The 26,952-nt window shown below is 37.6% G+C and overlaps 1 protein-coding gene across 1 annotated transcript in view; it reads right to left on the bottom strand.

The window, feature by feature from the left end:
- Window positions 1-26,946, bottom strand: part of TNKS2 (tankyrase 2) — a gene marked incomplete at its 5' end in the record, with an annotated part of 30,985 nt that extends 4,039 nt beyond the window's left edge. Inside the window, 25 exons of the mRNA XM_027647897.1 lie at window positions 292-478; window positions 1,086-1,191; window positions 2,182-2,256; window positions 2,888-2,985; window positions 5,545-5,665; window positions 6,114-6,196; window positions 6,817-7,069; window positions 7,829-8,017; window positions 8,711-8,820; window positions 9,213-9,432; window positions 9,729-9,894; window positions 10,319-10,464; window positions 11,419-11,498; window positions 12,124-12,295; window positions 12,820-12,898; window positions 12,986-13,077; window positions 13,585-13,706; window positions 14,619-14,805; window positions 16,174-16,240; window positions 16,753-16,847; window positions 18,151-18,226; window positions 18,527-18,563; window positions 19,486-19,581; window positions 20,532-20,756; window positions 26,748-26,946. Of these exons, the coding sequence (XP_027503698.1) occupies window positions 292-478; window positions 1,086-1,191; window positions 2,182-2,256; window positions 2,888-2,985; window positions 5,545-5,665; window positions 6,114-6,196; window positions 6,817-7,069; window positions 7,829-8,017; window positions 8,711-8,820; window positions 9,213-9,432; window positions 9,729-9,894; window positions 10,319-10,464; window positions 11,419-11,498; window positions 12,124-12,295; window positions 12,820-12,898; window positions 12,986-13,077; window positions 13,585-13,706; window positions 14,619-14,805; window positions 16,174-16,240; window positions 16,753-16,847; window positions 18,151-18,226; window positions 18,527-18,563; window positions 19,486-19,581; window positions 20,532-20,756; window positions 26,748-26,946 (3,281 nt within the window). The remainder of the gene's footprint in view (window positions 1-291; window positions 479-1,085; window positions 1,192-2,181; window positions 2,257-2,887; window positions 2,986-5,544; window positions 5,666-6,113; window positions 6,197-6,816; window positions 7,070-7,828; window positions 8,018-8,710; window positions 8,821-9,212; window positions 9,433-9,728; window positions 9,895-10,318; window positions 10,465-11,418; window positions 11,499-12,123; window positions 12,296-12,819; window positions 12,899-12,985; window positions 13,078-13,584; window positions 13,707-14,618; window positions 14,806-16,173; window positions 16,241-16,752; window positions 16,848-18,150; window positions 18,227-18,526; window positions 18,564-19,485; window positions 19,582-20,531; window positions 20,757-26,747) is intronic.
- Window positions 26,947-26,952: the final 6 nt, after the last annotated feature.

Here is a 26,952-nt window from a genome sequence, read left to right as displayed (position 1 = left end):
GGTAATAACACTGAAAAATGTTTATTCTAATTATTAACGAGGTACTCTGAGATTGTCACTACATTTTATTTAAATTTTCTAAATTTATTTAGTTATTTTGTTTGTTTTTAAAACAAAAGTTTTCTAACCCCTCCCCCATCACTCATACTGACAACATAATTCAAGAGCTTTCTAAAGCCAGATTTTTATCTAACAGCCAAAACAACATCAAGGCCAAGTGCAAACTCTGCTGCACTGATAGTCTAGAACACAATATACAAAAGCAAAATCCCATTCTTTTGAAGGACTTACCTGTGGCAAACATAACAAGATCTATCTTTGTGAATTGGACATCCAGTGCCACCTCCAATTCCATACACATATTGATTGCTTTTGGAAGAATTTTCAGCAAAATAAATCCCAGCTCCAAACATGCCCCCTATATAGGCATGTCTCTCATCAAAGCCTTTGTGAATGATTGCATTCACAAATGGGGAGCCTAAGAGAAAGGAGGTAAAATATTGAAAATACAGTATACAGATTTTTTTATGTGTCCCAATTCAATCATCCATTCCCATTATGTTGGGAACTATATGGCCTTCATTATGAGTACATATCATGAACTTGTTTAATTTGTTCATTGGAACAAACAATGTATTTGTGCACAGAAAAGCTTTCAATTGGCTTTCATTTGCTAATGATAAGCTACCTTTTCTGGAATTTTTAACAAAACTAACTTATTAAATTATAAAACCAAGAAAACAAAAAAAATCTCATCCCAAAACAACCCATAGCAGAAAAAAGTTTGACCTTTTATAATTTTGGTCATACAGCCAATAAAACAGACTTGAGGAGGCACACTACTTAATCTTCATTCATAACTGCTAAAATGTTTTTATTTAGAAAGTCTCCTTCAGGGAGAGACAAGGAGATGCAAATTTCAGAAGAAAAATACAATGCCTTATATCATCACATTGTGACATACACAAACACTTGTTTATAAAAACTCAAAACGTAGAACCTATTTCCATTGAGGAATTTACTTTGTTTGAGACAGTAGAAACCCTCCAATTAATTGTTGATTAAGGTGAATTTCAAAATCTCACCATGAAACAGCATCCTTTCATTAGCATGGTTATGATTCTCTTCAGAGACCTCTTTCCTCCTGTGAGTATATCTTTCCCATAGTTTTTTGTTGCACACTTTCTGAATCTGAAACAGTCAAAATGTAAAAGTTCCATCTTGAAACTGAAAAGTTCTGTTCATTTTACTGGAGAGATGTATAACCTACAGCCACTATACTACAGTACACTTACACTGTCACTTAAACAAGAATACCTTCCTTGGAATTCAATGAAACACAAATTCTCTAACTTATCCTGCACAAGTTGATTGTTGCATTATGACAAGTAACACATAACTATATATTTAATTAAGAATCAATTCATTTTAAAGAGCTCTTGAGTAATACTTCATAATTTAAAATTAGCAGGCTTAGTCACAACTCTATTTGATGTCAAATCACTAGTAAAATGATCAACTAGTAAATTAAGAAACACCTTCCACGAAGACTTCTGGAACACTTTAAAAAGAAAATAAATTATGTATGCCTTGCACAGGTATGCTGGACATTGCAAAGCCTTATATATGTGGATATAGCACAGCAATTCTACTGGGCAAACTGTAACATCAGTTCAGAATAAAACTTAGTAGTACTTACTTGCAAATAAAAATCTTTATAATATTAATGAAAATTACCATTTCTTAAGGGGGAAAATATATAAATACAAACCAAATGTTTTACACTTGTTTGATGTCAAATCAAGCCAAAATAAGTACCCTTAGTTCCGTATTTCAAGAGTTTTGCTTTCACTTCTTGCTGTTTTTTCCCCCTTGCCATTCTCCCTCAAGAGAAAACCTTCTTTTGTTTCCTATAGAACATCCTGTCTTTTTCTTCAAACATTCTGCAGTTTTCTGTGAGGTCTTTTATGTCAATTTCTCATAAAATTTCTTCCTGACTATTAATCCGTAAGTAGCTTGTCCACATAAGCTTACTCTGAATTTCCCTGGAAGATGATCTTTATCCTATGCATGTCTCAGAAGAACACACACATCTTGTCACATAAAGGAACTCCAACAAACGTAGAACATTTTATGGACTTTCAGCCAAAACTCTAAAGGTGTAACCATTGCAACAGGTACCTTTAAGATGTTGTATCTATTGAAGACTCCACCAGCATGTCCTCCATCTCTGTGCTCCCGGACAGTGCTCTGCATCTACGATGGAGAATTTGAGGAGGATCACATTGGCTCAGAACACATTCAACACACATTTCCTTTACACAAGTCAAATAATCAAAAGAACTAATTTTTAATTATGTATTAAAACCATTAAAAAATCATACAAGAAACTTTTAGGCAATGACTGTATGCTAAATAATGCCAGATTTTGTGGATGCACATGAACAGGTTTTATGATTTTAAAAAACCCCACGTATTTGGACTAGTTCATGGTCTAGTTTTCAAACTGGAGAAGATTGTCACTAATCTATCTAGAATTCTGTTTCTTTGGAATTTTGTCTTGTGTGATTATGACACTTCAAAAGGAAGTGATTTAAAACTGTGTATAACAGGCAATCAATTGGTAGCATAGAATTTATATGATATATGAAAGAGCTTTTCTATACAGTGAAGGTTTTAAAAATACTAAAAGCAGTAACAACGTAAGTAAGAAAAAATTATAGACATCATGAGTACAGATCATAAGTGGTGCAAAGCTGAAAATCTGAAGTATGCTTATGCAAGTTTTTCTTAGCCTTAGTGATATTTATTGCATTGTTAAATTGTCTAGCAATACCTCTTCAACAGCAGTAACAAAAATACTGAGAGACTACAAAGAATGCCATACCTCTTCTTCTACTGACTGAAATTCCTTATCTTCGGTGGAAAGGTCAATGAGAATAGTTCCACTACCAGAAGTATTTAGAGTCAGGTATGGGTTAAGTCCTGTGAATGTAATAAAACACAACAACAGTTTCAGAAACTGCTTTAAGAGTGCTGATCTGTAACGACAACCAGTAAGACTTCTCTTTTGCAAGGGACTATTTTCTCAAAACTCATTTTACCAGACGAAGAGCTTAGCTGCTAAGGAAGGCAGAGATTACCAATTACTTTAATTGCCTTCTACCGGCCACAGACATTTTTGTGCATGTCTAAGTGTGATCCCTCAAATTATTTCATTACTTTCAAACTTTTTCAGCATCTCTGTAACCTCTACCCATACATTTACCATGCGTACACCATAAATGCCATGAGAAGCACAGCAGCTAGATCTGGATGCAGATAACTGCAATCATTTTCATTGATCTGTGGACACTGATCAGTCCTTCTCTCAGCAAGAATCATCATTTCAGACACACTAACCCATTTGTGTGTGCTTAGCTCAGTATGATAATGTACACGATGGGGAAACTACTTGTAAGCAGTTGCTTACTTCAGAGTTCATTTCAACCCTAGGCAGTGAAACAGTGAGCAACCTGTCCCTGTACAGAGTCCGTGACTACTGATGGCAATGGCAGCATGAACAGGAGAAGTGACTTGAAGCGCTAATTTGGTAGGAATATTTTTCCCATGGATCATGCAGAAAGAACTGACAAAAGAACTAAGACAGTCTGTGAAGCCAAAAGGCATGAGCCTGATATTGAAAGCTTAAAAGATATTGGATGTTTAAAGGAAACTTCTTTATCATTCTAAATACACAAAAACAATTTGGAATTTTACACAGAATCCAATGTCAATTTGCATACAGACTGCAATCACAACTGGCAAGTAATGGGAACATCATTGTTGGATATAGAATGTGAAAACAGCGTGTATCAAGTGTCTTTTCTGGCCATGGCCTTCCCAGACAACCAGCAGGTGACCAGAGTTAGACACTGTCTCTGTCATGATCACTTTAGAAAGGAATAATGTGGGGAAACTGGAAATTAGAGATTTATCCACAGTCAGGAACCCATGTTAACAAGGAACAATGTGGGGAAACTGGAAATTAGAGATTTATCCACAGTCAGGAACCCATGTTAACACTGTGCAACTGGAACAGTGTTCAGGAACAACAAACTGGCAAGAATCAAAATAAAGCTCTTCCACAAAAGCCCTACTAACCTCAAAACAATGGTTATACTGTGCTCAGGAAGAGATGCCAAAATACCAATGAAAGCAACTTGAGCACAAGAGTCCAAGGGCAAGATAAAGAGAATTGACAACAATCCACCCCACCCCAAAAACATACCCTAGAAAAAGATCAAGAGCTGCTGAAATATTATTTAAGTATTTAAGCCTGTGGTTATTGTTACAAATAAAAATGGCAGGCCTTTTATGGCAAGGTAGGGAGAGTCCAGAAAGAATGACGGTGGGAGTGGCGATGGATTTAGATGTTTGATGTTCTGTCTATATACAGACATACTGAAATGTACAAATACACATATGTTGGAAGGCAAAGTATATGGTTAGTGGTTGTGTAAACTTTGAATTCAAAGAGGACACGAGGCCTAAATGATACCTTAACACTAACTTCTATACAAATTATTCAATAAATCTGTCTAAAAAGATCTGAAAATTTAGAGAAAATTATAAAGATTCACTTAAATACTTCATTATTAGGAAAATGATTATCTTAAGGGTTTGTTAATAATCTTGTAAGAACAAAAAGTCATTTAGAGCTTGGATAGTGACTCATTGCTATGGAGTGCAAAATTTAGAATGAGAATTCACAGATGGTGAATCAAGAGGGGAAAAAAATCCTACTAATTCTAATGAATTTATTTCATTTCTATGAGACACAGTAAAACAGCAGTAAGTGATGTTTCAGTGAGACAAAGAGGAAAAAAAAGATTTGGAGGGGGTTTTTGCCTTTTATGCAGCCATAATTAAATGAAGAACATTGAATTACAATGAATTCAGGATTCCCAGGATTGTGCTGGTATCAAGAACGCTGCACAAATAAAGAGGCTTTAGCAAGAACTTCAATATAAGCTAAAGTTGTTAAACAAAGCAATTATGTTAATTTTGATTCACTGAAAGCACACGAACTCTATTTTTAAAGAAAAGTATAAATAAGAATTACAGCTGAATTTCTGAGTGAGAAAAGACAGTATTCTATGGCAGGACCTAATGGAACAGTACATAACAGGCCTGAACTCAACACAGAGGATATGCTCTGCTCTTCAAAGTGGTTTGAAGAAAAATACTTCCGACCTCAAAGAGCTTATGAGCATTTTGCACTAGATCAACACTTTATCTAAGTAAACACAAGACAGTGACCACAGAGAAAAAAAATATATCAGAGAAAGAACCAAAAGGCAAGATTCACAGTAATTCACAACATAAATAAAAGTGCTCATGTTTCAAGTCAAAAGACATTCTTATTGTTTGAAGTGCCATTTTCTAGGACAAGTTTTATTATCAATTCTTTTTAATGAGATACAATTTGGAATAACATAAATAATTTATAAAAACTGATTATACAAAGGCAGTATTACGTGATAATTGAAAATGAGTATATACCTTGTTGTCCAGAAATAAGTCTTTCAACTCCCTTGATGATTTTATGCCTATGGCCATATGCATTAATTCCAATTTCCTTCAATTCTTTGTGTCCCATTTCAACCAATACGTCCAATGTTATCTACAATGAAAGCAACACCATTTTTTTGGTACTAGAACAACTGCCAATGACAGCGAAAATATACCTCACAACAGCTGAGAGAAAAAGCAAGCGTGAAAAGAACATGAACATAGAGACTTTAGTGTATTATTCTCATATTTCACTTTTACTCAACTGCTTTCTCCAATCCTTTTGTCTTTAAATAAATATAATACAAACTACTACTATGTAACCGGTATTGCTTGCAAGGATCATGTTTCTGATTGAGAAGTACTTTTCTAGATGTATTCAAGCCGACACAAACAAAAACTGAAATTACTAATCAACAGTGACTACTCACTCACGCTACCATTTATACCGCTGAAAGGAAACACTGCTACACTGTTAAAGTGATATGAACATTACTGCCCCCAGCTTTATTCCCTTCCTTTCCGGGGTTGAGTATCTGGAAACGAATGGAGCCACTTACCTGTTCTCTTTCAAATATGTCAATTAGATGTTCAAGGCCAAGGTTCCGCACAAACTGATTAATGCTAAAATCTACACCTGCAACTGTGCAAGAAGAAAAACTCACAATGAACATTCATACCTGTAGTGTAATATAAAGTATACACATCTCACCCTGCCTGTGGCAACAATAAGGGAGACAGAAATTCCTGGTCTTTTTCAGATGGAGATTAAATATGTCACCAACCAGTAGCAACTATTACTTAGTCTACACTAGTTCTTTAAGATTTCTACCTCACTAGTAGTAGCCACTAATTAGCTACCAGAAATGCAAATTCAAACAGAAAATATATTGAGAACTAAAATGTCATAGAAGTAATCTCTTAAGATACCTCATCAAGAATAGCTTCTTAGAAACTAGATAAAGTTTGTAGTAAAATTCTGCTTGGTATGGAGCCCAATTTCATTTGACTTCACTTTTAAAACACAACTCACCATTTTGTTTCTGTACAGCAAAGGTTTAGAGTTTAAAGGTTCTGTAAGGGGAAAGTAGTAAAATCTTATACTACAAGACTTTTAGACTTCTGTTCTTCATTAATGGCATCATAAGGAACAGAAATACTGCATACACCATAACAACTGTATGCACGTATGGGAAACTTCACACTTTTGTAGCCTTTTTACCACACATTAAGAAATGTTACTCACTCCTGACAAAGCCTCACCTTCTTTTTTCTCCAGAACAGTAGCTCCCTCTGCACAGTTTGTACCAACAACAGAGGGAAGCTCAGAAAAGCTACCAGACAAGTTGTCAAGACTACTTGCAGCAGACAGACTGGATGGACTGGATGGAACAGAAGACAGGGAATCAGCTGCAGAACCTGTAGTCTGAGACACACTTATGACCTGAGGTTTGTAGCAAGTCGGTAAGGCAGAAGGAGGCATTGCCGCTGTCAATAACGCACTGACATCATCTGCCTGGAGAGCGAAAAACCAACTCGTTAAAACAGAGGAGCACTTTTGCACAATGTTTTCTCCTAGAATGCACTAGCATTATTTCAGATTTCTTAAGTATACTACAAAATAAATAAATGCATATTGGGAAAATAGGCATTTTACAGTGCAGTTTAGAAATGGCCTGCTGTGCCAACAGCGTATGTGAAGCTGTAAAATAATAAAAGCTGTAAAATAAAAGCTGTAATAAGGTAAGAAGTAAAAACTTTAGGAACAGTTAAACAGAATTAATTTTCCAGGAAAAATGAATAGAAGCTTCTACCGGCAAGAGAATTTATGAAGCAAAACAGTTACTCTGAGTGTAGCTTCGGACTGCATTATAATACTTAGAAAAACATGCCCAAAAACTTAACAGCCAGACAGTTTCTTAAATTTATGTTGCTACAAAGTTTGCTTACATTTTATTGTCACAATTTTTGTACTAGTCAAACTACAAGCACTGAATTAAAAGCATCAAATTATAACCATAAATTCATTTTTGTTCTTTTGGGTTTATTCCCCCAAATTTATATTAATATGTCTGAAGCAAGAATATCTTTAAAGCAGGTTTATAAAGGCTCTACTGACTTTCCTTACCAGACACAGACAAACACCAGAGAAACCAGAGTATTTTAAATTCTGCAGAGGTTGCTGTATTACCCTTCTGTTCAAGGACAGTTTTTAGATGAGCTGTCACAAATAGCAGGTAAGTACAGATTTCCCAATATGAGCCCCATCACTTACAGTGACCAGGTCCAACGGTGTTTGTCCTTCTTGGTTTTTCAGAGTGGGATCAGCCCCATGTGCCAGTAACAAGGCACAAAGCTGAGTCCTTCCTTTCTGGGCTGCTTCATGGAGAGGTGTGAAAGCCCATTTGTCCGTAGCATTCACACATGCATTATACTTTATAAGTAAAGCTGCTACATCAACATGCTGGAAAAATAAAAACACCTGTTAAATTCCAAGGTACCACAGTGCATTAAAGTAACTCAGAACTATTACTGATACTTCTCTGTAATCAGAGCTATTCTGATTTTTCGTAGAATACATTTAATTATGATTTTAAAAAGTATTAAAACAAGGCGTTTCCTTCCTCACTTATAACATACCAGTAAAAAGTTTTGTTCTCTTGTGAAAAAAGGACAGAGTAAAACAGAATCCCAAATCAAGGGGAATCTGAAGGAAAAAAAGCCTGATTTTAAACTTTCAGTTTGGAAAATACTCCAACTGTTTTGGTTAAAGACTTGATTAAAGCACAAAGATTCAAGTCCAAAAAAACAACTGCTGTCTCAACAGCAGCCATATAAGTGAAAGTGAGATCGTGCTGATAAAATTCAAGTGGCAAAGATAAGGAAAGGCATTTTATGGAACACCTTTTAAACTGCTGGTTTTCTAGGTATTCATGCTCAGAAAACTCAATTCGGTAAACTGCATTCACGATTTTACAAATTTCTAAGTCTTGACCTATGAGCTATGATTGAATTATTCATTTTGTGTTTTACAATTAAGGTTACATTATAACCCAACAGCAAAAGCATTCTACAAAGTATTGTCTCGCAATGCTGTCAGTGAAATGTATCACTTTTTTTTTAATAAATAAAATCTAAGAAAGTTTGAGATATTTACCCCATAGGATGCTGCATTATGCAGAGGAATCAAACCTCCTTTATCCTGTGCATTCACATCTGCTCCATGCTGTAACAGGTACTCTGCAACCTCCAAATTGTTGTAACCAGCTGGAAGGTTGCAGAAGAATAGAATAAATAGAATTAAAAAAACACCCCCAACAGGCCATCGAGAAGTACTAACTCACTTAAATTACTTGAAAGTTAGTTAATATGTCAATCCCAGTGAAGACTTATTAGTGAGGACACCTTAACCCTAATTAAGAGTATTTGGTTTTAAAACCTTTCAATGAACAATAAAGGATCCTTTTTGGCTAGAGAAAACAGGAAATGAAAGTAAGTAAACGGTTGGAAGAGCAATGTAAGATTAATATGTCTGAAATACTAATTTTTTAAAAGAGAAAATACTCTTGCTTTGAGGCTACATTTTAAACTTGCTCAGATACAGAAAGTTTAGCCACAGTAATCAGTAACCAACCAAACTAGCTAATTAGAACACTGACCTGCTAAATGTAGTGGTGTTGAATGTCGTCCTTGCGTGTCCCGGCAGTTGACATTGTCAGGTGAACACAGTTTTTTTACTCGGGCCAAACAACCTTTCTTTGCAGCATCTAGAAGAGCTGCATCTCCTCTAAGTAGGTCTTGAATATCAGTATCACCATCTTTAACAAGGTCTAGAGGAGTATTTCCATCTCTGTTTTTCTTCGTAGGGTCAGCTCCATGCTATGCACATCAAAAACAGGTGGGAAATATGTCAGTAGAATAAACACATGCTGCATTTTAAGCATCTTCCAGCTTACTGAGCAAATATTCAAACATATGCTGGAATCCTTCAAAGAACCTTCTATTTACTGTGTGAGAAAGGACAATATAGGTGCTAATAGTATCCCTTTTACTAAAAACACTGAGCTATAATCATTTAGAAACCACAAAACACAAATCATTTCTCAAAGAAGTTCATTTACATTTCAGAGTGAACAAGAAAGAAAAGAAAGCATCCTTTCTCCAGCATGTTATACCTGTAACAGGAGTTTGCAAATCTCATATTTTCCTTTTGCTGCAGCTTCATGCAAGGGAGTGAATTTCCACAAGTCAGCTACATTGACAACTGCACCATGTTTAACCAGTAGTTCTGCAACTTCATAGTGACCATATGAGCAAGCATTATGTAATGGGACAAGTCCTCTGGAAACAATTAAAAGAAAAGAAAAATTCTCTTTAAAAATAGGGTATTTTTTCCACCAAGTGATATAAACTTAAAACACAGTGCACCTTCAACAGTGAAACCATTAACAAAAACTTCATCTCCCCCCCCCAAGTAGTCTAATATAGTAGGAGTACTTATTGCCAAAGCAGTAAAAATGCAACCAGCAGTGGCACTGAAGAGCAGCAAAAAGACAGGGCCAGAGAAATCCTTGACGCTCTAGTCTTAAGTACTGTAAAATGCTTTTGGATATTATGAACATCATCATTCTAAAAGAAGTTTCCATGAAAATAAAAAAATAAAATGTCTGAAGAAAGATGGGATGCTTATCAGCTAGCAATATTCAAAAGCTGACAGATATTACTAACTACAACTGCCAAGAAAAATACACATTTGAGCACTTACCCCTTATCTTTTGCATGCACATCAGCTCCATGCTGAAGAAGATACTCCACAACAGATACTCTGTTATATCCAGCTGCAAAATGAAGTGGTGTAGACTGACGGCCCTCAATATCTCTGCAGTTCACACTCTGGACAGTACAGAGCTTCTGTGAATTTCCCAAAACAAAACATACGTCACTAATTATGTAGCGTTGGCATTTTTAATTTAGTCATAGGATTTTGTTATACACATCTAATTTTGATTAACTGTTTTTATTAAACAGAAAATTTTACATGTATTTTTACGTATCTTTATTTTTCATAGATTGTGTCCTAAGAAAAAAATCCACCTGCTCCCAAATCCACACCTGTGACTTGTTTATATAAGACAAACATCTGGAGGTGGTGAATATTATAGTCTGTCATCTGTAATAATTGTGCAATATAAAGGTCTTAGGACAGGGATCACAACTCTCAAGCAGTCAGTGAAGGGCTGTTTGATTGTCTGCTTTGAGAAATTACAGACTGAGATATAATTCTGTGCTAGTTTTGGCTGGGGTGGAGTAAATTTTTTTCACAGTGGCTGCTTTGGGGCTGTTTTGGATTTGTGCTGAACGCAGGGTTGATAATATAGAGATGTTATTGCTGAACAGGCCTTGCACAGAGCCAAGGCCTTTTTGTGCTGCCACACAGGTTAGGAGGCTGGGGGTGCATGGGAGGTTGGGCAGAGGCACAGCTGGGACAAGTGACCCAAACTGACCAAAGGGATATTCCAGACCATGTGGCATCACGCTCAGTAGCGGAATAAGGAGGAAGGGAGGAAATCTGGAGTGATAGTGCTTGTGTTTCCAGTATGGGACTCTGTTCTCCTGAAGATGGCTGAAGACCTGCCTGCCCATGGGAAGCAGAGAATTAGTTCCTTTGCTTGTGTGTGCAGCTTTTGCTTTCCCTATTAAACTGTCTTTATCTCAACCCACAAGTTTTCCACCTTTTGCACTTCCAATTATCTCCCTGATCCCACAGGTGGGGGAGTGAGTGAGCAGCTGTGTGGGGCTTGGCTGCTGGCTGGGGTTAAATCATGACAAATTCCCTCCTATTTTTAGGGACAGTTTTAAGCTTACTTTTACAGTATCCACATCTCCAGCCTTTGCAGCCTCCAGCAACTGTCGATCTGCATCAGAATTACCTAATGGGATCCCTTCTGCAAAATAAATGAGGTTGCATGACAGGTAAGTGTAGACAGTTGAAGAGATTTGTTAAGATAGGAAATAATTTGAGTTTTTTTAAGGGAAATCCTTGAAATAAAGATAAGGAATTACAGACAGGTTTTGTCATTGTTCACTATCTACAATTATAGCTGACAGAGCTAATAGTGTTTGCAAATTTGTCTTCAGCAACATGCTTCCTATATGTTTTGAAGTACTGTGGAACCATTCTTATTTCAGTTTCAGAATTAGACTATATCAAGTTTACCTATATATATAATGTCCAAACCTTACTCTTGAAAATCCTTGTACACTGTTGCCTCTGCTCACAGATGCAAAGCAGACAATTTTGCTTTAGAAATTAATTTCAAAATTCCCCACACACTCTGTCAGGATTTTTCTAAAATTATTTCAGGTGGCTATGCCATGAACATTCCGAGCATCTCTGACAATCTAGAGAGTAAATGATATTGTTAACTAGGGAATGCAACTCCACAACCCAGTACTGCCTCTTGAAGAACACACTTTTTTTTTTACTTGTCCTAACTCTTATTTCTTGACAGCACTTGAAATGGCAAGTAAAACAAAGCACTACAGCAGATCTTGAATTAATCAGCATACCCTGTAGCAGCTGCTGCACGCTTTCAGTCCCCATTTGTAAGGCTGTAAAGCCCTGCAGAGACACGATGGAAGGATCACATCCAGAACTCAGCAGCAACCTGCATGTCTGAAGATGACCACAATGTGCTGCTCTATGAAGAGAGGTCTGGCCAAGATTATCTAATGCATTAACCTAAATATAACACAGACAAGAGGTACCACCATCAAAATTTAGCATTAAAGATGTTTTCATTGCTGACTGGGAGCACTTCACAAGTATTCATCTTACTTAAATTAAAAGAACATATTTAGCATATATCCAAAGGTCATTTTAATTTTTATTGCACACAAGTTCATGTAAAATCTACCTGTCACATAGTTCAGTCTAGCTTCTTGCTGTTCATATACATTCCCTACTTTTTTTCCTTATACATTTCATTATTACTGCTGGACAATGAAGCACTGAATAAGACACTCAAAAAATTTTCCATTCACAGAGAGAACTACAACTGCATTTCAAACATTCATTTAAAACAATGATGATTCCATTTGTAAGGCTGTACTGACGGATTGATGGCCTATATCTTAAGTGTATAAATCTATAACCTTCCAAAATTTATTATTTTAGAAAAGTCTGTCTACTTGCCTGTCCATTCTCATACCATGAAAACCCATATAGTAAACAAACGTCAACAAAAACCCCCATGATACTCATACCTTAGCTTCATGTTTCACAACTACTTCAACAACATCATTATGAGCCTTTTCTGATGCCACATGCAGTGGAGTCAAGAAGCTTTAAAAAAAAAAAGGAATAATTCAAAATGTATTTTGCAAAATCTTCTAAACAACCACTTAGGAGTATTCCTTTGAAACTACTCACTCTTTTGTTTTTTCATTGATGTTGGCTCCTTTCCTCAGCAACAGTTCACATACTTGTTTCCTCTTAGGATATGGAGATGCAGCAGCACAGTGCTGTGAACATTAAAAAATTTAGAATTAACAGCTAGCTAACAATATAAAGGCTTTATTGCTTGCTGATCAGCTGGCATTTAAGAGCTGGTGGTGTACTAAGTCAACAGAAAAAAAGCCCCAAAACATGCAGAAGCTTATTAATTTGGAAGATTCCAAATGGGCTTTTGGATTTACTCCGGTATTTTCCAGAGCTCCCTATCCAATAATTGCTGGAAACCATCAAGCTCTACAAACAAAGCTAACACACATAGCTTGCTGTTGCTTAAAATGAGATTGTTCTACAAAAAAGTAATTTAGACAACCTAAAAAGGCAATTTAGGTTAGTCTTAAAGTTAACTTCAAAAACAAAATATTAATCGGTGTTATTTGTTTAACTAGACATTCGATATTCCAGGTTGGTCTGAATTACACTCTTTGACACTGAGATTTTTATTTCTAAACTATTACCTAGTACGCTTAGATCAGCTACAATATAAGCAAAATCATTAATAAATCCTGAAATATTACCAGTGCTGTCTCATGTGTCTGAGGATGCTTGAAGTTCACTGTTTCCAAAGACAGATGTTTCTTTATACGAGCTACATCTGACTCTCTTGCAGCCTGTAGTAGTGAGTGACCTTTGAATTCATCTTTAAAAACAAATAAATACATAGCAGAAGGTTACAAGGTTGGCTTGAGATGGATCAAGAGAATTGTTTCTTTCAGTTAGACAAAACTATCCATTTTATTCAGCACACCACTGTACAGACATTTTTAGCTCTGCCTCAAGCCTTTATATCACTTGACAGAACTTGTTAGTTAAGTCAAAACACCACACGAATTTTGCTTTGTTTCTAAACCAAAGCCAGAGATATCCAAACTGGCTGAACAAGATCTATTTCACTCACCACTTTATAGGTTCTACTGTTCACATATGCACCAATTCAAGCATATATAAATCTCTACTTCTGACCTATCGTTGGAAAACCATTTTTACATGCTAACATGAAGTCTAATGTAGTATTTACCGACAATTTTTGTACATATCCCAGAAAGTTATTGTTTGACCACTCAAGGACAGAATTTGAGGTCACTCTTTGCAACTCCTTTAGTTCGCTGAACAAAAATCAATGCCTTTCATCAACTTCTTTGAACTTTCAGTGTTTGTGGCATACTGAAATATATTCAGCATTCTAAACAGTTATGATTTTTCTTTTCTTCAAACAAAACACTGTGGAATAAAAATGAGTATTTCAACAGGTATGGAAAATGACAGCGTATTGGCAAGGTCGTGAGGGAAAGCATGTATTCTGGGAAGAAAAGCTACGAAACCCATCACAACCACATGACTGTAAAACTGACAGTAAAATTATTTTAAATGCCTACATTCAGAAAATCTAGCAATCTCAAATTATAAACAGTGAAATGTACTGTTCAATGTTGCAGAATGGCTTGGAAAGTGTAAGCATTTTCCAAATCTGATTTCTGGCAGGTCACTGTCTAGGGAAGCTAAATACACATCACAAGCTATAACTATAGAACTGATCTCACTTTATACTCACATGCTAATCGTTCTTTTAATTGGGGTGTTGGAGCCAAATCAATGGTGCTTTTGTTGTGACAGTTCAACAGTGTTGGGTCAGCACCATAACTTAACAAAAGAGAACATACTTCCACCCTGTTCTTAGAAGCTGCTTCATGCAGAGGGGTGAATTGCCACAGATCCATTGCATTCACACATGCTCCATGCTTAAAAGGGAAAGGGGTAAAAAAAGATGCAACATCAAAACCAGATCGTTAGAAAAAGACAAGGTTATTAGTTTTAATACAGTAGACTGTTAAAATAAAAATCAATGCTTATATGCAAACTGTTTCCAAGACACTCATTTTCAATCTATCACATTTAAGTACAAGGTTCTGCAAGTAATGGTCTTGGATGATTAATGTACGTGGAATTCTTCTCCAGTAACATTTTGATTGCACCTCGAGTTCAGTCTGTAATCAAGTCTAACAGGACATGCTTTTTCCCATTGCTTCTATTAAAGCTGCATGGTTTTGCAAAAAGTAATTCAAGATTCTCTGGAGGAGAAATCCAACGTGTAATACAACTCAGGCTTAACAGTTAAGACACACAGCAGTGTATAGCCAAAAGTTCGCTTATGGATTTTTTTGGGTCTAGTACCACCATTGCAAAAATTCACTTTACAATTGGCCTCTGAAGTAAAAAAATCATGACTATTTATACTTAGTACAATACATGCTTATTTTAATAATTTTTTTTACTTAATTTTTTGCTAAATAAATAGAAAGACACATGGAATTCGTGGGGGGCTTAGTCATCCAGGATGGAACAAGGGCTATTCCCTGAGCATCCAAATGTCTGAAGTTATCTAACAGAACACCCTCAGCTGTTATAATGATCAGGATTTGCTGTGGCAGCTGAGAATAGACATAGTTCAAAAATCCCTTGGTGGAAAACACAGATTATTTTGCAGTCCACATCTTCAAGCCACTAGTTTCATGTGCTTCATACTTATCTTCAAGATTAACATAATCCAGATAAACCACTCTAGTTACAGGAGTTCACTTATGTTAGGAAAATTGACATGTTTCTATTTCTTTTTGGGGTGAAGGTTACAATTCAGGGCCAGAACTGATGTCATAAAATTAATTTCCTCAAGAGACTGAACACTCTTTAATTTTAAAACATTTACTATTTTTACCAGGTTTTTTTAAACCACTCTTATTACTCTGCCTTCTGAAATATTCCTCTACTGCCAAATTCAAAATATCACTCAGTTTTTAGGGTTTTCTCTTGGTGGAATTTTTTGGGTAAGGGTAGAAAGGTTGAGATAAGCAGTACTTACTTCCTGGTACAAAAACATTCAACTCTGGAGTAGAGAGAGTTAAAAACAGAAAGCACATTTATAAAGAAAAAGCTTCCTTGCAAGCAGAAGATTCTGTAGCTCCAGCTTAATAATCACTAACATGTAAAGCAAAAGCTACCTATTGTTAAGCTTTGTAAATCTAAGTACAAAAAAAATATGTAACTTGTATTAGTCTATTATAAACAGCTCTTATTTAATAATATTCAACTTCATCTCTTCAGAGACCAACCTTTACTAGAAGCTCTGTTACTTCATAATGACCATAGGAACAGGCATTGTGAAGTGGCACCAGATCTCTACACAGAAGAAAAATGAGAATGATGATTAATCTAGTACACATATTTAAATTCCAAATGCATCTATAACATTGCAAACGGTACTATGCTGCACTTTGAACATTTTACAAAAATAATATGAGAGATGATCAGATGAAGCTGAGGGGAAATAGGAAGCTGGAGAAGAAACCAGAAAATCCCATCAGCATTTATCAGAACAAACACCTAAAATTATCAGAAGATGAGAAATGAATTGCATTGTCTCACTCCAGATGAGCTGGTTTCACTCAGACCAAAGCAGGAAGAACTATCTGCAGGGAATGTTCAGGAGTGGCCGTAATTATATCTTTTTTGTAATATCTCCTTGCTTGAAACTAATCAAGTTGCATTTTTGTCATGACAGAAAGGTTAAAGATTACAGAACAGCCTCAAGTTGGAAATTCTTCCTGGTTAAAACAGCATTATTGTTCTTTACTTCATCTCCTTTCTTAACAAATTCTGTTAATTCTGAACAAAAGAAAAAAGGAATGTACCCTTTATCCTTGGCATGTACGTCAGCCCCGTGCTGCAGTAAGAGCTGTACTATTTTTACACGGTTATACCCAGCTGCTAAATGTAATGGAGTAGACTGAAATGAAAGAAGGTAGAAGTAATCAGTAACACAAAATCAAGGGTTGATTTTATTTTTTTTTTTCAAGATTTGTTAACAGTACTAAACACTGAAGTCTTTAAAGATTTACAAAACTAAAAAAACCCCACAACCACAGTGCTTAAATCAGATATTTGATAACTATGTTCATTGTTTACTGACTACTCTAGAAGTCAACATAAACACAAATCCTGAATTTACTCCATCACTAATACATTTGGGCAACTAAGGCCCTCTGAAAGGATTTTTGAGTCCTACAGTCCATTTTTGTCTTTTAGCCTACCCTAACTAGAAACACTTTGCTGGCACAAACTATGTCCCTTGTGAAAGGGGAAGTAAGGGGGCCATTAGAATCAATAAATTATGAAGATATCTCCCTGCCAATCAATAAAGTAAGTTTAGAAATTATCAACAGAAATTGTTATCCACATCTGGGAGTGCAGTAAGTTAGTGGGATGTGGGGGAAACTTAATCTTCTCTTCCAAACTCTCACTCTCCACAGAGCAGACAGATAACTGCTCTGTAATCATTTCTAGCAAATGCATCCAAGCATTCTCAGCAGCAGCACTAAGGGCACAGCTACAATTTAGTGAGGAGAAATCTTATCCTGTACATTTAGATACCCATCTGCTGAACTAGGTTAGTACAGTTCCTAGAGGATGAGTCTCATAATTAGAAGATGAGAAAACAGAGATGCATCAATGTTTAGGAGATCCCAATATCTCACCACAAAGCCTCAAAAAGGGAAAGTAATTAGATCAAAACTTAGGCGAATGAAGACACATACCTAATGACAACAATAAGGATGCCAAAAATTGATACTCAATAATCTGAACCTTCCACAGGCTGAACCCAGAAGATTCAAAAATTTTCAGAATTGAGATTTTGAACATTTGTATGTTATTTCTTTACCAATACTTACAGTGATGAACAGTTCACTTGCCTAGGGTGCATGGCAAATAAGGGGCCTGTCTCTCTCTGACAGCAATAAGAACCTATGGAATGGCCCTGTTTCTTTATCACTGCAGATATGAAAGTCAAGTCAAAGTTTCAATTGAAAAGGTGTTTGCTTATTGTTCCTAGATAGAAATACCTACATAGTTAAGATTAAAAAACAAACAAAAAAAAATCATCTGGCTGCTAGAGAGGTGGAATCTTATTTTCCCACAGAGTGAAGAAAATAGACAGATTTTATGTTTAACATTTTTAAAATCTGGTCAAACAATGACTGTGAAACGTGTAACAGAGAACTAATTTTAAATCAGGTTTTAAACAAAAATACCTTTCTGCCATCACTTGCATGACAGTTAACATTTAAAGGTGTAAGAAGAGACATCATCTTTTCCTCATTCCCACTCCTGAAAAACAAGATATGAAATGGGCAGAAATATTTTTATCTCATTTGTTAGTAGCTTATTCTGGTTTTATATTTTACATTGCTATAATGTTCAGCAGATTTTAAGCAATACATTCACCTCTGTATTGTCAGCATTAAAGGGAAAACAAAAATGCATTTACACAACTATTTTGGTAGTTTCATTCACAGGAGACAGCCAAAGCTTAGCATCTAGATGGAATGACAGCTCAAAAGACAATATATACATTAATTGCACAAAATTTTGAAAATATAATTCCAGATATCTTCCAAACCTACATACCTGGCACTTTCTAAGAGTTCATCTTTCTTGTATTCACCTAGAAGACAAAAGGGCTTTCTTCAGCAAAAACAAATATCTATATATGTGAAATTCACTACTTATCCTCCTCTTCTAAAATTTTAGAGAACGCAAGTGCTAGAAGTACGTAAGAGCACACCTTTCAGTACTTAAAGGATGCTCACAGAAAATAGGAAGAGTGATTTTTTACTGTAGTGGGTTGACCTTGGCTGGACAGCATGTGCCCACCAAGCTGCTCTATCACTCTCCTTCCCAGCCAGACTGAGGAGTTTGGGTCAGCTGGCCTACCTGTGCCCCTACCAGGATCTTGCCCTTGACTGGGCATGTGGAGGGTGCTGTGTCAGCACTGCCCAGCAGTAGCCAAAACACTGATGTGTTATCAATGCCTTTCTAGCTACCAATGCAAAGCACAACACTGTGAGGGCTGCTATGGGGAACTGTACTTCATCTCAGCCAGACCCAATACATTTACACAGGTAGATAATAACAGATAAGGGGAAATGGTTTTAAACAAAAATAGGAGAGATTTAGACTAGATGTTAGAAGGAAATTCTTTACTCAGAGGGTAGTAAGATACTGGAACAGGTTGCCCAGAGAAGCTGGGGATGCCTTGTCTCTGGAAGTGTTTAAGGCCATGCTGGATGGGGCTCTGGGCAACCTGGTCTAGTGGATGTCCCTGCCCATGGCAGGGGGGTTGGAACTAGATGATCTTTAAGGTCCCTTTCAACCCAAACCGTCTGACAGTGCATTACTGAACTCGCACAATAAACTATTCAGAACACATGCCATGACTGAGATGATGAAGGCCATAAGGGAATTTCTATTTAGAATCATAAACCAGGGAGAAGTTAGAGTAGCATCAAAAAGATAAAACCCAAACTACTGTATTATATTAGTTCAATTGTTATTAGTCATAAAGTAATTTAAAGATTATCACTTACCAGTCAGCACTGCCTTTGCAGACGGGTCTGCTAAATCCAAAGCTGTTCTTCCATCTGTGTTCCGGATGGTTGGTTCAGCACCGTGCTGCAACAATACTACAAAAATGCCAAAGTTTTCCATGAGAAAACAATTCTACAAGACAAGGCTTATGAGATATATCATTACTGCAAGCTGCAAGCAACAAAAAAAAAAATCCAGTTCCTGATCCTACTTTCCTTTCTCAGACTTTTAATGTCAGATTTCCCTAATGTCATCTGTGAATAGTTTATCCAGTGAAACATGTCTACACACATTTTATGAGAAAAAAGCGGAGCAGAAAGGGAACGATGACAGACTGGTAAGAGGCAATCTCAGCTGAAAGCTTGTGACACACTACAAAAAACCAGTGGCAACTTCCATCGTCTCCAGAGCATGCTGATCCAAATCCATAAGTGACTGTGCCCTAAACTGTATGCAGCAGTGCATCTTGCACTCATGCTCAGGCCAAACAGGCAATGTTATATATACAACTCTCTCTGGCTGTGCTCCTTAAAGCAAAGAAGAGCCAACCACACAATCAAAAAATGTTTCCTGACCACATATCTTAACTTTCTACCTCTTCCTTAAAAAGTTCTTCACAGAAACTGTGTAGGCAAAACAAGTGGTCAATATAACTGAAGTTTAGCTCCATCTTAACTAATTTAACACAGCTGCTACATATAGACAGAATGAATCCATTAATAAAATCAGGTTTTTTCTTTCCACTGCACTGTGAGCAGCAGCAGAAGGCAGCATAAGTCTAAGCTGAAACAGAACAAAATTTAGCTCCATCACATCACTCTGTAGCTCTTTCTCCATGATGTCAATGTGAACCTTCATAGATCAAAAAATGTCAAAAACAGTGACATGTAATAAGTGACATGTGAATTTATGTTTACAAAAGATTTTTAGTTTTAACCCTTGTACTAGCCATAGCTTCACAGAATAAAAATGGTCTTTAAAAGGTTCTGGATTTTTCACAGTGAAAACAAATGAGTCAGTCACAGGAAGAGTGGGAGAAAATTACCAATGCAGACATCTGTCTTGCCCTTAATGGCAGCTTCATGAAGAGGAGTGTAATTCCAATTATCCCGAGCGTTAGGATCTGCACCGTGCCGCAAGAGAAGATTGACGACTTCAGCATGACCAAAAGAGCAAGCATTGTGAAGAGGAATAAGGCCTCCATCATCTCGGGCATGGACATTGGCACCACTCTGAAGCAAATATTCAACTACATCCTTCCGACCAAAGCCTTGAAGAGGAAAAGGGAGAAAAGGTGTCAGGATGGGGTAAGAAAATTCCATGTTCCGCATGTACAGATTGAAACAACAAACTCAAATAACAGTAACCACTCTAAATAACAACCACAACTGGCACTGTTTACTAAAGGAGCATTGACACACTAAGGCTGGTTTTGAAACCCTTAAAAATTAGATTAAAATCAGTAGCAAAATAACAGTCAAGATTACTGGAACAATGAATAGGGCTCCCACAAGTCAACAGCTTCCTGAAAATGTAAGAAAAAGAACAGAACAGTGAAAACAAAACCTATTTTTTAGTCACTTTATATGGCTATTCAGCTGAACAATATTTTATGTGATACTCTGCCAACCCACAGCCAGTTTGTGTATGGACCAAGGGATGAGCCCTGGGAACAGTAAGAATGAGACTGGCTTCAAGCCAATGCATGTAGTGTCCAAGGTGGAAGTGTTCAAGGCCAGGCTGGATGGGGACCCTAGCAGCCTGACTGACATCCCTGTCCATGGCAGAGGGGTTGGAACTACATGATCTTCAAGGTCCTTTCCAACCCAAAAAATTCTACGATTCTATTTACAATTCATATTCTAAGCTTTTTTAAAAATATCCAAATAACAGGAAAAGTATTTCACAGAACAAAGTTTCTTGGTTTTTAAAAGAAGCAAGTAGGCAGCACTACTCTCAGGTTAAGACTAGAAGTATGGCTATTTGCTTTCTAAGGAATAATTAACTTAAAAGTGTACACAGATTCCATCTTTGAAATAATCACTTAAGAAAGCCCTTCGGGACATAAGAAGTTTATCTGACACCATTCTAAATTGAAGAAATTTATTGTGAGAGTATGCACAACCATAACTTAAACATATTCATACTCTCTGTTTTCAGTGATGTCTAAAATTATTATAAATATTTGATCCTGACTGAAGAACAAAAATGCTCTTATACATTCTCAGGGATTTTTTTACAAACCTGTTATTCAAGTTAGTGGACAGCAAAAAATATACACACTGGTACATCTGGGCTTAGAAATATATCATAAATAAGGTAACTGCTCTTATAAAGCATTTCTATAGCTACTATTTTTCAGTTTCAGCTGAATCTTGCATGCTTTTTTTAATGGCAAATAAACCAGGACAACAAGCTGTATCTTGTTTGCTCCAGTATCTCCACAGGAGGCCAGAAAGCCTTAGGATTTCTGCTTGTAGCCATTATGCCCATCTGGTTATGTTCCAAAGGCCACTGCCTACAGAAATCCCTCAAAGGTTCCATGAATGTCTCTGTGGGTCTCAGGGATTATTATGGCAGTAAGAACCATATTTTGGTATGTATCACTCTTCTGTCAAGTACCTGCTGGGAAACAACCCATGTGTGCAGGACTTGATCTTCCTTGCTTTAAGTATCTGACTTAGAAACTGTTTGCTTAAAAAGATCAAGACCTGGATGGGGATGAAGTTAGGGCTTTTCCCTCAGACAGGATAACCACACAGTTGCCAACACTATTGATACTCAGGTTGCAGCAAATTTAAACTTTGCTACAAATCATCCATGGAATGTCAGCAGATAGGTGTTAAGTCCCTGCAACCATAACCTAAAAATTATGTATTTTCCTGATAACAACACAGCATTTCAGTGACAAAGCCACCAAAGCATATGAGAAGTGACAACATTTCAGTTACAACTGAACTTTTAGTTTAGCTTAGTTGTCACTCAACCTTTTCATAGCATGTTCTTCACTAAAACTGACTTCAGTAAATCCCTCTCTTGGAGCAAGAGGCACTTTCACCATCTGAAGCTCACAGAAAAACCCAACTGCCATTATTAAGCAATTTCTGGATCCTACTTGATAAGAGAAGATCTTGTAGACATATATGTCAAAGAGAAAGAGGACAGAAAAAGTATTCAGAAAAGCCTTAGTTAAATTCTAACTTTTCTCCTCTTCCCTCAAAAGTCTGGTAAGGAACCACATTCACCATGAATTCGTTATTATTACAAAAATCAGTTTATGTGAAACTTTTTAATCCCAGAACGAACTTCAAGGTGGTTTCAAGTAAAAGTCACAAGGCTATACTGGTGATGTGCTTCGATTTTTCAAAATACAATACTAATAACACAAATCTTAGCTTACTAGCACTTCTCCTACAACAGAACCACAGACTGTACAGCAAAATCACTTTTGAGCCTCAACATGACACCTACCCCCCCTCGCCTGTCCTAAGAGAGAACGGGAGCTCAGCTCACTTGGGATAAGAACTGGATCAGACATGTGGTCCATGCAAAACCCATTTTTCTGCACTGGCACAGTAAGCCATATTCACTGCATATTTCTGCTGCTGCAAAAAAAAATCAGTACCTGTACATATACCCACACATCCATATTATCTATATAATAAATTATATGCAGCGTTTTTCTCATTCTTAAATACATTTAGCTTTCCTACCTAGGTATTATAAATATATAAAAATACTAGGTATTATAAATAACGGTATTTATAAATACCTATTAGGTATTATAAATATTGTTATTTTTTTAATGTGTTCTGATTTTTTTCTTACCACTTCAAGCCTTTAAAACTTCTGCTTCTACTTTGAATGCGTACTGAAAATTAACTAAATTCTTCGAGAATCTACACAAATGAGACTTTTGCAAGTGCCAGAGTTCTACAAACACATCATCAAAGCTGTTATTTGATGACAGACGGCTTGGTATTTTCTTCTTTGAGTACCAAAAAAACATTTTCCAGGACTGCTGCAGTATGTTAGAAAAGCCTCTGATCAAATTCTCCATCCCAAATTTACACATCTGGTAGCTAAGCCACTCATTCTTGTACACAAGGCATTCCTATCCCTCAGAGTGTTTTTGAAGGTAAAAGGCCAACCTTAGCAGGAATCAACCCCATAACTGAAACCCCGCTGTAGTGAACCTCATAACAGGCACAGAGAATTCACTCAGATCCCTCTATTTAGTACAGAGGTTCAATCAGATACAGCTCCTGAGCAGCCTGCAGCTTCTCTCTGTGCAAAGCCTGCATCCATTCAGAAAATACCTCCAGTACAGCAACACCCCCCAACTACCTGTATCTAATTTAGTGTTGAGATGGGCTCACTTGCATCACACCAATTTTTGTAACTTCTCTCCAGCACCGAGTGCACAGCAGGGATTCCTTACTTCCTTGTGGAAGCATCTGTACAAGAGGGCACCATATATGGAAGGAGAATTATTTTCTCATCACATTCTAAAGGATGCATGTGTACAGAGGAAATGACCAAACCGCACAATGGCCTCTCCTCGTGTTGTTTTCACCAAGACTGGAAAGCAGGGAGTGCCTTTGCTGACACAGGGCAGGCAGCCACTACCTCCTGTATTAGTTCCTCTTTGCCATTAGTCAGCTGCTGCAAAAACTATTTCAAACCACAGCATTGTGATTTTTAAGGGCTGGGGATTTTCTTTGGCTCTTGAGCTTTTATACAAAGACCACCAAAGTGGGATCATAGCTTGCAACCCTGCAAGGTAACTGTCTTATCATCATGAACATTTGAATTTTTTTGTTGCAAAGAAGGAGGGCTGGCTACTCAGGATCTCCAGCTGACACGCTTCTACCATCTGTGACAACTGAACACCTCACTGCACTTGCTCCCTGACCAACTACAAATTTTTAGCTGACAATTCCTGATTATAAACCATAATAGAAATGTGTAAATGTATATAATTAAAAATGTATTTATTTACAGTCACTATGTACCACAATTGACATTCAGCTAATAACTGATGAGATAAAGAGGTAACAGAAAGAACTGAGCTTCAATGCTTCTCCCCTACCCTGGGCATTCATATTTTTGATGAATTTCAGACTGCAGGAATGGCATTTTGGTACTTGCCAAGTCCCTGAAGCCTTGTGATACTTTGAAGTTTGACACATACTGTAGTGAAAAAGACTGGCTCGAGCAAGTATATGCAAGTTATAGTGGGAAAGGATGGAGCCCATTTTATTGTGAAGGGAGTGGGCTCCTGACTGAATCTTCACTACAACTTACCACACACACAGTTGTGTACTACAAAATCTGAAGAGCAACCTTTCCCAAAGCCCAATATGTATTATCTCTGATAATGACACATGCCCAGGGAGAGCTCGTAGTGTTTTTTTTTAATATACTTTATTTTAAAATCCACCTTTACAAAATAACACATGGAAAAAGAGGACTTAGTTTTATTTTTTTTTTAAATTGCTTGGTAAAATCTGTGAAAAGTCTTAAAAAATAGAACCCAAGCCCAGACTCCAGAATGCCACTCTAAAAAAGGAAAACAAGGCAATACAAAACCTATCAGTGTATTTCAACCCCACCTCTTCCATATAAGAAGTCTCAAAACTGAAAGAAACTAGTCAGAAAAGTTTTGTAACGTATTTTCTAAGAACACCAAGCCAATTAGTATAAACAAAGCAAGAACACAACCGATTTTTGCTTTCACTTCCTCGAATGGAATTCCTTTAGAGGTAGAAGACAAAGGAAGTTAGTATTACTCTAATTGTGAGTAATGGGGTAAAGGCAAAGCAAAACAAAAACAGTAACTCCCAAGTTCGAGAGTTACTTAGGTCCACCTTTCACATGGAGTCTATTGCAGGTGGGCTGACAACAGTGGAGTTCGACCTGAGGCAGTAAAGAGTGTTAAATCCAGAAATGATGCAAATATTTTATACCACATGTTAACCAGAAACTTTTCAGCATCTCCTACAGTCTGGTGAGAGGAGGAATTAATTTCTCTCTATCAGGTCTGGAGAACACTTAAGCATGGCAGTGGTGTTACTCATTTACACACCAACATTCAGTCGAACAACTACGCAAACTTATTGCTGTGCATTTTTTCAAACAAAAATCTTTCTGTAGATCAGGAGTTCTTTAAAGTCAAGACGGATCACTCCTGTCCAGAGAGATAAACTAGGTCACTATACTGAATGAGAAACATTTTAGGCACCCAAATGAAGCCCAAACCAACCAAAACCAACCAACCAAAACCCCTCGCTTCTCCAAAAGGCTCTAAAACATACACATTTGTTTAGAAGTTCAGAGTCAATTAGTGAACGGGCAGGACTGCTGCATATAAAAGAATAGCTGCAAAATTGTTTTCCTCTGACAGGATATTTTGTCTCCTGGGATCTCTTATTGATCAAGTTTCTTAAATTTACGAAATGTTGCTGCCCTAAGGAGGCTTTCAAAAACTCAGACCTCTTAGGTCTGAGTCAAGACTACTTAACACAAAAAAAGGACATCTTAAGTAGAAACTTTTTCTAAGACAATTCAGTAAAGAAGCTAACATCTTTGTTACTATCCATGCTGCTCAGCCGAAAAGAAGCTGCTGTCTTCTGCAGCCTGCCAGCCTTGGGGTCCTACACCTAAGGCTGTAATCAAATCAAAACCACCAACACAAAATCAAGTTTCAGTCAGGTCTTTGTCTGAAAAGGTGGGATACAATCTTCTGGCCTGCTGCCAGAGAAAGCAGTTGTTCTGTGACGTCAGTTGTTTGCGTACTTAAGTCTTGAATTAACAAAGTCCACTTGTTAAAGATAAGAATGCAAAAAGCTTAGAAATGGCTTATCTGACAGGCACCTTCATGGGTGCAATTCCAAAAACGCTCAGGCCTGCTGAAATCCACGAGAACTGTACCTGGGACAAGTGTCCCTGTCGGAGCTCACGTGTCACAACATGAACAGAACAAACCCCGCTCCAGATGTCCTCAAGGCCAGCCGAGGTTTGTTTTTTTTAAAAAAAGAGGAAAAAGGGAAAAGGAAATAGACCGAGAGCAGAGGCCGCTGCACCGCTCGCAGCCCCCACCGCGTGGGTGACCCCGAGCGGGCCCCGGGGCCGGGCAGAGCCGGGGGGCAGGCGATGCTCGGGGGCGATGGAGCGCCCGGACCCCCGAGCTCCGCCCGCCCGAGCGGCCCAGGCTGCCGGCGCTGCCCTGCGGCCCGGCGCGGCTCCCCCCGCCCGGTACCTGCGGCGAAGTGCAGCGGGCTGGACTTCCTGCCCGCCGTGTCGCGGCTGTTCACGTTCTCGGGCCGCACCAGCCGCTTGACCCGCTCCACGTCCCCGTTCCTGCAGGCCTCGAACAGCTCCCGGGCCGGCTCGGCCGCGGCCGCCGCGCCGCATCCCGGTGCCTCAGCCAGGGCGGCAGCGCCGCCCGCACAGCGCCGCCCCGC

This window comes from Corapipo altera, unplaced genomic scaffold, assembly GCF_003945725.1.
Source record: "Corapipo altera isolate COAL_440 unplaced genomic scaffold, ASM394572v1 56, whole genome shotgun sequence".
Lineage (NCBI taxonomy): Eukaryota > Metazoa > Chordata > Aves > Passeriformes > Pipridae > Corapipo > Corapipo altera.
Note: the sequence above shows the minus strand (reverse complement) of the source record. Positions and strands in the feature narration are given on the sequence as shown.